General features: G+C 40.0%; 1 protein-coding gene across 1 annotated transcript; it reads left to right on the top strand.

Moving 5' to 3' along the window:
• Positions 1-192: 192 nt before the first annotated feature.
• Positions 193-10,263, top strand: lrp13 (low-density lipoprotein receptor related-protein 13). Its single transcript, XM_067521351.1, has 21 exons — positions 193-250; positions 380-535; positions 1,190-1,405; positions 1,499-1,711; positions 2,203-2,415; positions 2,507-2,739; positions 3,220-3,349; positions 3,823-4,013; positions 4,270-4,456; positions 4,835-5,047; positions 5,160-5,343; positions 5,432-5,633; positions 6,239-6,403; positions 6,564-6,764; positions 7,201-7,750; positions 7,883-8,002; positions 8,223-8,330; positions 9,057-9,290; positions 9,391-9,772; positions 9,998-10,106; positions 10,186-10,263. Exons 1-21 carry the CDS (start codon positions 193-195, stop codon positions 10,213-10,215), a joined length of 4,095 nt encoding a protein of 1,364 aa, XP_067377452.1. The 3' UTR covers positions 10,216-10,263.
• The last annotated feature ends 4,136 nt before the right edge of the window (positions 10,264-14,399 follow it).

The raw sequence follows: 14,399 nt of genomic DNA, 5'->3' as shown, positions 1-14,399 counted from the left end.
AACAATAATAATAATTTAAAAAAAAAGTTTACTCATTTGTGTATAATACAACTACAACTATGGCAAGAAGTGAAAAACTCCTCCCCTACTCGGATGTTCAATCAGATTGTATTGTTCTCACCTGGTGACATTGGAAAAACGCTACATTTTAACACTTGGCAGGATCTGGTCTGTTTCATTTTATTTGTGACCATGGGTGGAGGTTTCTTTCTTTGTGGAGTGTTATTGCAGTTGTTAGTGTCCTTGCAAGGTGAGCCCCATGTAGCTACTCTGCAAGAATACCACATTAGGACTGTAGGGATCACAATTCATTCATATTTTCACTTTAGACACAGAGTTAGGAATGTATCTCTTTTTTCATTTTTTTAAATCCAAACAGCTATTGCAGCTGGAATAAGTCCTTTGAAGTGCCACTGGGGCTTTAAACTGTGCAAAGATGGAGCAGAGTGTGTCCTTGTCAGCAATGTGTGTGATGGAGAATTTGACTGCAAGGATGGTTCAGATGAAGACGACTGTGCGTCTGGATGCAATGAAAGTATGAGACTACATTTACAGATGATGCATGATAATAGTTTAAAACAGTGGCGCTTACCATTATCTTCTGAAGTTTGTTTGACCACATCAGTGGGCTACTGTATATTAAAATGAATCCATAAAAGAAAATGGTTAAAAAATTGGGTTAGACGTTACTATATATTTTTTTAATGTGGGTTTTTTTATTTTATTTTATTTTATTTTTTATTTATTTATTTTTTTTTTTTGGCATAATGGGTTGCATTTCGGCGTTATGATTTAAAACAAACGCAAACAAATTACACAAATTTCTGTGCCTGGCACAAAATTTAAATTGTATTTTTTTTGTGAATCTGCACTTAGATATAAAGTTTTTTTTCTCTAAGGAAGCCTTTGTAGTGCATACAGGATAAAGTCAATGAGCACTGCCATCTAATTAATGAATAATTGGTGTTCAACCCACAATTGTACAGGGACTAAAATGTTTTACATGACAGCAAATTTTTAGTAGAATCAACTCTCATAGGATATTTCACTGTTATGTTTTTTTTTATGTAGTTTTAGATGCAGTCAGAAATACCAGCAGTTTAAATGCAAGCAAAATGGCATATGTTAAACTTTGTCTAAGTGAAAACCATTTCTTGTCTCATATTGTCAAATACCTGCATTTAAAAAGATCAGTTCCAGTGTGCCCATGGGGGGAAGTGCATAGGCAAGGACCAGGTTTGTGATGGTGTACCTCAGTGTCAGGACCGTTCTGATGAACTGCGGTGTATGAAACAAACTAATGGCTGTGCTCATCACTGTGATAACAAGAACCGCTGCTTGCCTGCAAATGTCCTTTGTGACAGAGTGAAGGACTGTTTAGATGGCACAGACGAGGCCAACTGTGGTAGGCTGAAACGATTTGAGAATGTAAATACTTTTCTGGAGATAATCATATCATGAATCATGATTGTTTCTTTATCATGTCTCTCTCCACCAGAGGACCAAGAGGAGTACAGATATAAAGAAGGGACTGGTTCAACCTCTTTACCTGTTGCCTCTGTGGGCTCATCTATCCCCATCAAGTGTTCATTAGGCTTCAAACCCTGCAAGGACAATGCAGAGTGTGTCCTCTACAACCATGTCTGTGACGGAGAAGCAGACTGTAGAGATGGCTCAGATGAGGAAGAATGCTTATCAGCATGTGAAACTGGTAATGTGCTGGTCGGTTTAATCTCCTGTACATCTGTTAAGAATCTGACTGTACTAGTCGTGTACTTCAGCGTTTTTTAACTAGTGGTGTGCAGGCCACTGGTTGTCTGTAACGAGAGCGCAACTGGTTCCTGACCATGCAATCAATAATGTAGTTTTACCATGTGTTGTTTAACAGTCAAATTCTTGGTAATGTATACAATTTACACAATGTGGCTTTTACAATAATGGTGACTCTGTCGATTCTGTATAGCCTGTGTTTTTCTAATTATGAAACGCATCCCTAATGTTACATGCGTAAACATAACATACGCATATCGTACGCATTAAATGTTTAAGATTATGTTTAATGCTGAAAATAATCATCTGTGTAGATTAAAAAAACCTAGAGATTTGAGACACTGGGGAGGACAGAGAGGGGACAGTTAGAAACATTAAAGTTGGCGTCCACTATGTTAAAACTCAGTTATAAACCTAATGTGACCTCTGCAGACCAGTTCCAGTGTGCCCATGGAAAGAAGTGCATAGAGCAAAGCCAGGTCTGTGATGGTGTACCTCAGTGTCAGGACCGCTCAGATGAATTGGGATGTGCCAAGCACATGGAAGGCTGTGCTCACCAATGTGATGACAAGAGCCGCTGCATTCCTAGCAGCTTCCTCTGTGATGGAGAGAAGGACTGTGGGGATGGCAGCGATGAGGAAAACTGTGGTATGTTATTTGCCAGCCATATCTAATGACTGGATTAATGAGTTTGCTTCTGTAGGAAATTGTTTTGATGTCATCTTTGTCCCCTGAGCTGCTGACAAGGGCTGCAGGGCCGATGAGTTTACATGTACCAGCGGCCAGTGTGTGTCTGGCACCATGCATTGTGATGGTCACCCGGACTGCTGGGACCGCTCGGATGAGAAGGGCTGCACCAAAGCACCAATCTGCATTACCAAACACCGCTGCCCGCAGAGCAAAGAATGTCTGGTGCAGGAGTGGATCTGTGACGGAGATCAAGACTGCAAAGATGGTACAGATGAGAAGGTGCATTTCGAAGGCAATGCAACAACTTTAAGCAAAAGACTTTCCCCATTTTATCTTTTGTACAAACATACTATCAAGGAAGAAAAGTAGGCTACAATGCAAAAAATTACTTGCAATGTTAAATGTCAAATTTTCTACATTGGACCCTAGGTATAAATGACTTAATGTATATAGAATGTACAAGCTGTAAGTCAAAACCTAATCTATATTTAAGATAACATTATGTCACTGTCATTCACTGATCTTCAATTTGCTTTTTGCTGCTTCATCAAGGTCAAAGGTCAGGGTCAGAACATATCAAGCTGGCAGGTTCTGTGTTTTTGTGTACAAGTACACATGGATACTTGATGTACTGAAATGGTTTAAAGTTCAAGGTACTCTAGTGGCCTGAACTTGGTCTAGCCTGCCTGTTGCCTAACTGTACAAGTTGTAAAGAACTTGTTTCAATGATAAATTAAAAACCACTGGTTTCTTTCACAGGACTGTCCTATGGCTCCAGTGAGCTGTGGAAAGTTCCAGTGGTTGTGTACGTCCGAGACCAAGTGTATCCCTATAGTGTGGAAGTGTGATGGCATGAAGGACTGTGAAGATGGAAGTGATGAGGCTGAATGTGAGTAATTATTCACTATTGGAGCTTGTAAAAATCCAGCTGTAAACCCTTAACACATGTAATCACTTGAGTTTTTCTTCCATTTATTTTCAGTCTACTGAAAAGTATCAAATGAGAAAAAATAAATGGCAGAACAAAGTAATTTACAGGACTACCTTTGAGTATAGACATACGTGGTATACTGTTACTACCATTTAGGGTCTTTTGGTCTCTTTATGGTGATAAATTCTGAGCAAATGCCGTGCTTTAAAAACATGATTCATATTTTGCAGTTCAGTTAAAATGCTGCACCTTTCATCACACTGTTTTCAGCCACATGTAAACCAGAAAAGGGAAATCCTTTACCGATAACGGGGTAATGGAAGCAACGATACTTGTATTCTCAGTACAGTCCTTTCCTATTATGCCAAACTGGAACTGAATACCTACTAAATTCTCTAAACATGAAAATGGTAAGTGTGTCTGCATACCAGGTGGGGTGGTGACATGCCTCCCTCACCAGTTCCAGTGTGGCAGTCAGGAGTGCTTAGACTCAGCGTTGGTGTGCAACGACATTACCAACTGTGCAGATGGCTCAGATGAAGGAGGCAACTGCCAGATAAACTGTGCAGAGGCAGATAATCGACGCTGCTCCCATAGCTGCTTCAGTACACCACAGGGAAAGGTGAGAATTCTGTCCCTTAAACTATTGTGTGTACTACTATGCTATTGTAAGTTACCTTATTAAGCCAATCTGTCTTGCAAATCTTTGATATTGAAAAGCTGACAAATGCAGTAAAATGTGAGGATTCTGAAAGACCCTTCTGGGTAAACACAACTTTTAAAAAACTCTTGCAAGAATGGTATGACTGATTAATAATGGATCTTATGAATAATGAAAATGTTGCAGCGCCTTTGACTAATGTGTTTTTGCTTTGTAGCGTTGTCAGTGTGCAGCAGGGTTCAGACTCATGGAGGACGGCTTGTCATGTACTGATGTTGATGAGTGTGAAAGCCAGAGGCCAGCTGTGTGCAGTCACCTCTGCGTCAACACTCTTGGCTCGTACCAATGTGACTGTCACCCAGGCTACACATTGGAGGCTGGTGGACACCAATGCAAGATCACTGGTAAAGTCCTAGTAGTAGGGCACAGAAGTGCAGAAGGAGAAAAATTTAAGCAATCACCCACAACATTGACACCACTCTGGTGTTGAACTTTTTGTTTCCAGCTCTTGTTAATACAAGAGTTGAATGAGAAGACGGATAGCTTTTTTTTTTTTTTTTTTTGGTTGGTTAATATGACTTTCCAGCAGAGAGACAGTTGTCTTAGCTTTAAAAATTGGGAGTGGAGGGAGTCTGACTCAGTCCAAGGCTGTGCATGGTTACGTAACATTTCTTATGCCAAAACATTTCATATTTTGGCTTTGTGGTTTAATAAGTTAATCAGAGAACACACAGCATGGAACCAAAGTGAGCTTGTACAGTTTCCTTTTTGTCATCCCTCAGGTGAACCCTTCCTGTTGTCATCGGTCCAAACGGACCTCTTCTTGGTTGGCCTGCATAGTGGTAGTCTGGATGTGTTATCCTCCTCTGCTAAGAAGGCCATCCTGTCTCTGGACTATGACTGGAGGGAGCAGAGGGTGTTCTGGGTCAGTCTGGACACTGAGAGCATCAGGTGGTCCTCTCTGGATCAGAAGACCACAGGAACTCTGATTAAAGGTTAGTATAACACAAATGTTGGCATATGGTAACAGTGTCAACATAAATGTGAATTTTATTTTCCTGTCACACATAAGCATACATATTCCAGATGTGAAATTTGTTTACACAGGTGTCAGGGCTGATTCTATAGCTGTGGACTGGCTAGGGAGGAACCTGTACTGGATCGATGGAGTGAACAGTCAGATTGTAGCCATCAGACTGGCCACAACCACTGTAAAATCAATCGACTACAGCATCATACTGGATGAAGACCTAGATCAGCCCCGCTCTCTGGCCCTGCTACCACAAAAAGGGTTGGTAAAAATGTTTCACCTTCATACCACCCCACAGTCTCTAGGGTTTATGATGACAAGCCTTCAGTATTTATATTTTTACCACTAGGTTGATGTTCTGGACAGAGATAGGTAATGTAGTTAAGATTGAGCGTGCTGGGATGGATGGGTCAGAGAGGAGAGCAGTGGTCAACTCCAGCTTGGGCTGGCCAGGTGGTGTGGCTGTGGACACAATCTCTGACAGAATCTACTGGACAGATGAAAGACTGAGGGCAATCGGCTCTGCGACGCTGGATGGAGATGACATTCAGGTAAACAATCTCTGCAGGGAAACAAGCTTTTTGTTTAGGTATTGGAAATGTCCCACAGTGACAGAGTGGTTCTGCATTTATATTTAAAACATGGTTAGGTCCTTATCAGTTTAGGTTGGAAAAAGTGGGCAAATGATCTCAATGAGTTCAGAGACTAATTATTCCAGTTAAACGCATAATCTATAAATATGGATGATTAGGTACTGTGGGTTTTCTCTAGAAGATGACTCCACAGACACAACACAGAATGCTCAGGGATTTAAAGACACCTAGAGAAAGAAAAGTTTAAAGTGCATTAACATTATCCACAACCTTACAACATTCAAAACAGAGCAGTTCACACGACAGCTACAGGAAGACCTTGGTTGAGGTTATTGTAGCAAATGATGTTTAGCCAAGGGGTTAATTATTTTTCTACCACCAATGATTAGTGTGTTTAAAGATTAAGGCTTAGAATTGTTTGGTGGTTGTTAGTTTCACCGCACTGTGCTTATCCGATTCAGGACTTTATAGAGACTGATCAGATTACATAATAAAGTCAAATAATGCAAAACTAACCCAAAAATAATTATTTCTGATTCACATACTTTTCTTGACATTTTCAGATTCTACAGATGAAAGAGACTACCAATCCATTCTCCCTGGCAGTATTCAATGACATGCTCTACTGGTCTGATGCCAAGAAACGAGTGGTGCAGGCTGCTCATAAAATCACTGGCAAAAACCGTCAAGTCCTTCTGAAAAGACCAAGACAGCCTTTTGGTGTGAAGGTGAGTAAAATGAAGGAGATTAATGAACAAATGCGAAGTCAGGTCAATTCTCTTTATACACTATAGAACTCTGAATACACAACAGCAATTCAATGTGCTTCACATTAGCAAAAAAGTAAACTGATATTATTGAATCAAATCTTGTTTGCTTGTTTTCCAGATTATCCACCAATCACTCCAGATGAGCATGGAAAGCCCCTGTGAGCAGATGGACTGTTCCCACACATGTGTTTTAGCCCCAGGACCCAAGGCTGTGTGCAAGTGTCCCTCTGGTCTGTTGCTGGCTAAGGACGGACTGACCTGCTCCACCCTGGTCAATTCAGCTATTCTGCTGATGCTGTCTCCCTCCACTATCACCCAGGTTTCTCTACAATGCACTACTCTGTCTATGTTGGTTTAAAAGAATCTACTCTACGTGATAAAACCTTTGCACGTGTACAGTGGACATAAAGCCACAAGTTGGCTTAGCACAAAGGCTAGAAACTGGGATAATGAATTTTCCAGTGTGTATTGAACTACACGCATTACAATAACATTTATTATAAACAATTTAAAAACTTCTAACCAAAATTATTCTTTAAGCCTAAAATGCAGTAACAAGGAAGGTTTAAATGAGAAGGTACTTGTGTAATATTGCATTATATAATAGAGTGAATTGTTGGTCATTATATAACCTACAACTTGTTGCACAACATCATAAATCATTGTATCAGCTGAACTTCTTCTGTTTGCAACAACTTTCAGGTTGTCAGCCATCATTTTATGGAAACCTCATATTAATGTAACGATCTTTGTAGATTTACTTACAGTCACGGCACACAGGAATGGAGTTGAAGGGCTGGCCTGAACACTTGGCCCTGCAGGTTCCCAGTGTCAATGACGCTGCCATCATGGACTACAGCCTGCGTGACCACACCCTGTTCTTAACAGATGATGGCACAACTTCACTCAGCTCCTTCAAAATGAAGGACTCAGACTTGATCTCCCAAGGCCAGATTCTAAAACTCCTCGGTGACACAATCACTGCCATGGCCTTGGACTGGGTAACACTTAACATCTACTGGAGTAGCAACAAACAGCCTCGCCTGCAGGTCACTTCCGTCACAGGTGCACACACTGCTGTTCTTATAAAGGAAGGGATTAGAACAGTTAAGTCCATCGCTCTTCATCCCCCCAGTGGGAAAGTTTGTTTTACCAACCTGGACCAGCAGAATACAGGAATTATGGCTACTATAGAGTGCGCCAACATGGATGGTGCTGAGCGGAGTGTGGTGTGGAAGAATGCTGTACATCCCACATCACTGGTTTTCTCCAGTAATGGGGATACAATTTACTGGGCTGACACTGGTAAGAATTGTTTGCATGTGTGCGGTTAAGTGTGTTCTTTTTTACCTTTTTTAGTCAAATGTTTTTAAAATAATGCTGTTATTTTGACTTGTGTATATAAAAGCCGTAACGTGGCTTGGATTTTTTTGACAGGTGTAGGGACTGTCGGTTCAGTCCAGGTTACTGGATCTGGATACAAAGAGTTAAAGACTGTTCATGGCCTGGCTGCTGTGACTCAGAGTGATGACACACTGCTCTGGATGACTGTCAGTGGTAATGGCTCATAATGCATTATGATACTCAAATGAAATGCCAACTAGCAGCTAGTGCTAACATTCATACAGCATCATGCATGCTCCTTGGATAGGTCTTGATCTTGTTTTACTCATGTTTATATAAAACAATACTCCTAATACCAAACAATACTGGGGAACACTTTCATAACTGTAACCAAAAGTCATAGTGTTAATTTTTTATTTTTATTCCTCTTCAGACAAAACCAGGCTCTGGTACAGAGATGAGCAGCACCAGAATAAGTTGTGGTTTGAGGTTGGCACGCAAGTGGTCAGCGTGAAGGCGTTCAGCAAGTTGAGTCAGGCTGGTATGTAAGAATTGCACAAGAAAACACCTGGGTCATGCAGTGGCACGTTTTGATGGTAAATGGTCTGCTTAAATTCACATGTAGTCATTTGGCAGATGTTTTTATCCAAAGTGACTTACAAGTGAGGTACAAGGCAAGCAAAAATCTAAGTCAAGGAGAAGACATTAAAGTGAAGTGCAATATAGAAAATGTCTTTTTTTTTTATTTGAGATTTAGATGCATAGGAAGTTTCAGAAGAGTTTTTATGCAACAGTTGTTTGAATAGGAGGAGGAAGGTTGCTGAGCGTGCAGATTTTGGAAGCTCATTTTACTATTGTGGGATCACTGAGCTGAAGAGTTTTGCTTAGTATCTTTTGTGTACAGATGGGACTACTAGATGCTTTTTGTTGGCAGAGCACAATGGTTGGAGGGGATTGTAGACCTGAATGTGGGAGTTAAGCTGAGCAGGGGCTGTTGAGTTGACCACTCTGTAGGCAAGAGAACCTGATGTGTGCAGCTACAGGAAGCCAGTGCTCAGAACTATAGAGTGTTGTGATGGGAGTCCTTTTTGGCTGGTTCGATTATGCAAAGTACCTGACACTACCTACCTGAACTACTCCACCTACTGAGTTACAGCCACTCCCACAGTAAGCTAAATTATTGAAATAATATAGTCTACTGTGGAGTTGCCTACTTGGATCATTAAGAAAAAAAAAAAAAACTCTAGCTGAGAAATTGTTTCAACAGGTTCTAACCAGTGCACAGAAAGCAACGGTGATTGCCAGCACTTGTGCCTTGCCACCCCAGGAGGTCGGACATGTAATTGTGGCCATGACCACATCCTTGTGAATGCCACCCACTGTATCCCAGAGCAGCGCTGCCCAGCTGGCAGCAGGCTGTGTCTGGATCAGCTCTCATGCCAGCTTGTGGAGAAGTTCTGCAATGGACATGTAGACTGCTCGGACCATTCAGATGAGAACTGTGAGTTGCCATACATGCATGGAAAACAATCCATTAGAACATAGTATAGGACACTTCACTGTAAAAGATTTTTAGCTGAGACACTTCCATCTCTTCCTAGGTGTTGGTCTGAAGCATTGGTCAGCAATCAAAGTCCCTTCTGCCACGCAGCCTCTCACTTCCTCTCCTCCTCCCTCTTCTGGCCTCTCTGTGTCTGAAACCATTGACCTGAACTCAACCCTGAATGTCAGCAGCCAGAATGTGTATCTGGACGGCCAGGAGTGCGGGCAGAGAAGTTGTAGTGGCAATGGACGCTGTGTAGAGGTCAACGGGGACACCGTGTGTGTGTGTTCACTTGGTTACAGTGGTGATTACTGTCAAGACCACCTATTGCAGACCATGCAGGGTCCTATCATCTATGGTGCCACGGGGCTCTTTGTAGTTGTGGTGCTCATTGCTGTGATGGCAGTGTTGGTCAAGAGGAAGAAGACTTCTACCTTGAGGTTTTTCAAATTTACAAATTAATGCAGAAAAACCCTGTGACAAACATGAAACAGGCACACAGCCTTGTTTTGAACTAAACCCTAATATCAGCATATTAACATTACTACTATGGTGCACTATAAGCAAAAGTACAATAACTTGTGCTGTGACTGGATTACTGTTACACACAACGGCTCTCATAATTCAAACGACAAAAATTATCGTTTTGTATTTCCTTCCTGCAGGAGAGCTAACCCAGCATCTATAAAGGGAACCAGTTTGACAGACCTAGAGAACAAAGCTGAGACCAACCCAAGTACACAAACTGCCCCAGCAGACACAGACAAACCAGAGGTAGGCCTCCCAGAACCTCCAGGCTCCCTATTTGTCTTGCTGTGGGATGACATTCTGAGTTTTCTTTCTTTCTTCGCAGGATGTGGTAGCTGTGTCTTGTGTGGACTGACACTGATTTATGGGCCAGCAATGTTTTAAATAAACAGTTTGCATTTTCCACAGTTTCCTGTGTATTTCAATATTTATTGTTAGCCTGCCTTAGTAAGAGGGTTTTTATTTTTATGACATGGGATGACATAAGGATCTGGTACTGAAATTTAATTCAGACATCGGAGGAGAGACACCAAACAAGGCCAATGCAATATGCATTTATTTGATTTATAGGATGGAGAGACAGTGGTATATCTTTTTTTTTTTTTTTTTTTTTTTTTTTTGTCCTTTTTTGAATACGAATATCCTGCACACATTGCATTTGTTGTAAAGGACTAAGGCATTGGCTGAATGATTTTATCATTGAGTCTGCAGCTTAATTGTTTCAAGAAATGTCAAACAATAGTTTAATATTAATAGCCCAATTTCCCTGAATCAACATCAGGTCCCCGAATGTCATATCATTCAAACTGTTCAAAAGCTGTTCAGTAATAATACAAGAGGAGCAGCAGCTACTCACCTGACAAGCTGGAAAAATAATAGATGACGTTGTTGAATACATTAACCGAAGCTTTCTCAAAGAACACTGCTCATCTTTAGCACACAGGCTTTGATTACCATGCTAGCACCATGATTCTAAAGTGGGCAAACTGTCAGTCCACCACTTTCTGACATGATGGATAAATTCCCATAAATGTTTGTGCAGATGGACTATATCCCCAGAGAATGAAAATGCCCTGACATTTCCTCTAGTGCCAATGTGAACTATTTCACAGTGAAATGCAGCTTCAGAAACTTGCTGAACCCCCTTCAGATTTTTCATTTATTTACATTTGTACATAGTTTAAATGGATACAATTGGCAAGTTAAAACAAAGAGCTAGAGTATTCACATTGTATTTGTTTGCTTTCATGAATCACTAGAGTACCTGCAACAAATTAACTCGATTGACATAGTTCAGTGTGGCACACACCCATTGGTCACACAATTCACACTGCATTTCAGCGCAAAAAGCCATTAGATCCTAAGAACTCTCTGACCTTTACAAACTCTGTTTAAGCAGGGTATGAGGAAAACGGATTTTCTGTTCTGATGAGACAAAGTTAAAGTCTTTGGACAGATCTTGGGGTATTGTGACCTTAGCACAACAATGACCCAAAAGAAAAAGCGGAGACAATGCTGGGATGTCTTTGTGACGAGTCCCTCACTGTCCTTTAGTGACCTTCTAACAGCTCAGTAATAGAATAGGACCTAAAAGCATAAGTCTGACACAAACAGTGCAAGTGTATTAGTTGTTAAATGAGGTACAATCAGAGGAAACAAGGAAAACAATCAGAGGAGGGGCAAACTTGAATAAGTATGCAGGAAATATGGATTCCAGGAGTCAAACTGGAAACAGGCAGTGTGTGCACCTTACTAGATAATTTGGCAAATGGTGAGTAAAAGTGTCTGGAATGTACAGGATATATTATATATACTGTAAGGCTAATAGGTCAAGTGGAAGTTGGCTAAGGAATTGGCAGATATAGTCAGGTGATGAAAGATAGTCAGAAGACAATAACTGAAGGATGTGGACAAATGATTTAAGTGATTGCTAGACATAAAACTGTGGCAGATTTAAAACAAATCTTTGTTTCGAGTAAGGCAGCATCCTTCATTGTCACTGACACGTTGCCAAAAACTTCCAATGACGTGTATTTAAAGTCTAACAACACATATTTCCCATTGTTTGCTCCAAAACCACAAGACACAGGCTCGCTTTATTTATGCTTATGAATTGGTCCCTTTGGTGTAGTTTTTTTTTTTTTACTATCAATTTTTAGCACCATTTAATTTCAATGTGTCAGGCAGTGTGTAATGATAGCTGTATGTGAGTCAGACATGGAGTGAATAATGTGAATATGAACCAGATGTTGAATTACTGGTTTATTGTACCCACACATCAAGAGCCATATAAATGCAAGGCTGAAAAGACATGGACGTGTTGAATTGCTTTTGTTAGAGTCGAGACATTTTCCAATTGTTCTGCTTTTCCCATCCTTATCTCTGAAGTGTGGCAGGAAAAGAGGATACTTACCAAGGTAGGTGTTAATGCATAAACTCTATTGTGAAAAATAAATAATACATCTTCAATGTACTACCTATTGTATCAGAAATATTGATAATTTATTATTGCTCATGGTCACGTCACACTGTTTGGAAATGTCTTCATTTTTTAACGTGTGCTTTATTTTAAGCTGAAACATAATTTACATTGAATTTGGTGGTAGAAATAAGAATCCAGTAAGTTTTCTGTCAGTGGTTGAATGTGTTTTTAATCATTTGGCAAATTTCCTGGTAAAACAATTAGGATTAATCTCACAGTTAGCGCACCAATGTGATTTCCCTCAAACCCAAATAAAGCTATGTTATATTAACCTACATTTTCTCAAGTAACATTTATTACATTGGCACAATGTGATTTCCTGAAGCTTTAACAAGTTATGATAACTTAATCTAATTTTCTGTAAATCTGACATTAAAATTTAAAGCATTTTTCCTGGATTTAAAGTTACACTGATGCAATGTCAATATTTGTTTTCACATATTTTTCAAATATGTATTTTTTTCACATTGCTGTATATTAAAAACAATTATGCAGTCAGACTGTATACATTAAAAAAGCTAAATAAATCAATGACGATTTACAAATGTCTTAAACAGTTTAAACTTTTTTTACACATCTGCTTACTAACAGTATTCTAACAATCTGTAAAAAAAAAACAACATAAAATTAGTACATAATGTAAAGATTAAAGACATCATTAGCAAAAAAAAAAAGCATAGTTATTTTAATTAATGCTTTAAGACAATTAGAATTTTTAATGATTTAGAATTTTTAAAGGAACCTCATATTTGCTTTAGGTATCAATGAATGGTGGATAAGTCTAGTGCAGTAAAAAGTAGTGTGAGAAGCACAAAATGAAAGTACTTGTACCTTAAAACTGTAATTGCTTTAGTTGTTATATTTCAGCCTTGAAAAAATGCATTGTTCATGGCTTTATTTGTTCCAGCAAACACAGGAAACGGAGCAATGGCAATTCTACAGATTACACTTTGGGCTGTTATTATGGTGACATTAGCAACATCCAAACCAGTGAGTAACTACTATTCTGCTACTTTCCTTGCACCACTGTAATGCAGTGTGAGAGGATTGGTGACATTCTTTATTATAAAAACAGGTGCCTCTAAGTGAGGGTGATGACTCATCCAAGTCATCACAGTCCAGTGAATACAATTCGTCAGAAGAGACTGGCACTCATGTTGGGCCTTCGGAGGAGCCCCTGCAGACAGCGTTTACAGGGACAGACATGCCTAATGCTATGGAGCAGACTGACCCCCCAGACACTGTAGCCCTACATCCAAATGCAGACTCAGGACCTTCATCATCCAGCCCTAATGCTTCAGCCCTGCCAGACGCCGAGACCTTCACTGATTCTTTACAGCTTATGCCAGATGAAACTGTTCTAGGCACAGATGTTGTTCAGGACATGCCCGAGTCTGATCCTGCAATTAACACTGACACTGTGCATGTTCTACCAGATGCAGAGGACTCACTACAGCCGAGGCTTACAGAAACGGATATAATCAGTGATTTAGGCAGTGGTGCCACAAATCAACCACAGGTCACCACCACCAACACAAACCAAGGATTCCCCCAGGGTGCTACTCCACCCTTCCCTCTAAATATCAAACCAACATCACCATTCTCCACAGCCACTCCTATACCAATCCCTATTAGCACCGCCCTTACTGGTGTTCCACTTTGTTTCACTTTCCAGTATGTAACCTCTGAGGCAGATCCACCCAGAGGAGACAGTATTTGATTCAAAAAAGAAAAAGATTTTAATTCCATGTTTGCAGTTCCACGTATCAAGACAATACAACTTCTACGGTACGAGCAACCTTTATACTTAATAAGTAATGTAGCATTAGCACCTTAGCTTGACATTAATGTTCTGGATTTCACTTCAATGAATAATACTTTAATGTTTACTCCTAGTTTGAATTACTTTGATTTTAAGAGGGAACAATAACTCACAGACGGAAATAAGGATAAAAAATGCAAATGGTACCAGAATTAGGCACATTTTGACTCTGCAGCCATGAAATAGTTTATTAAGTGCATGCATTAATTTTAAATTAATGTTTCATAACATTCTT

This window comes from Channa argus, chromosome 11, assembly GCF_033026475.1.
Source record: "Channa argus isolate prfri chromosome 11, Channa argus male v1.0, whole genome shotgun sequence".
In the NCBI taxonomy this organism is placed as follows: domain Eukaryota; kingdom Metazoa; phylum Chordata; class Actinopteri; order Anabantiformes; family Channidae; genus Channa; species Channa argus.
Note: the sequence above shows the minus strand (reverse complement) of the source record. Positions and strands in the feature narration are given on the sequence as shown.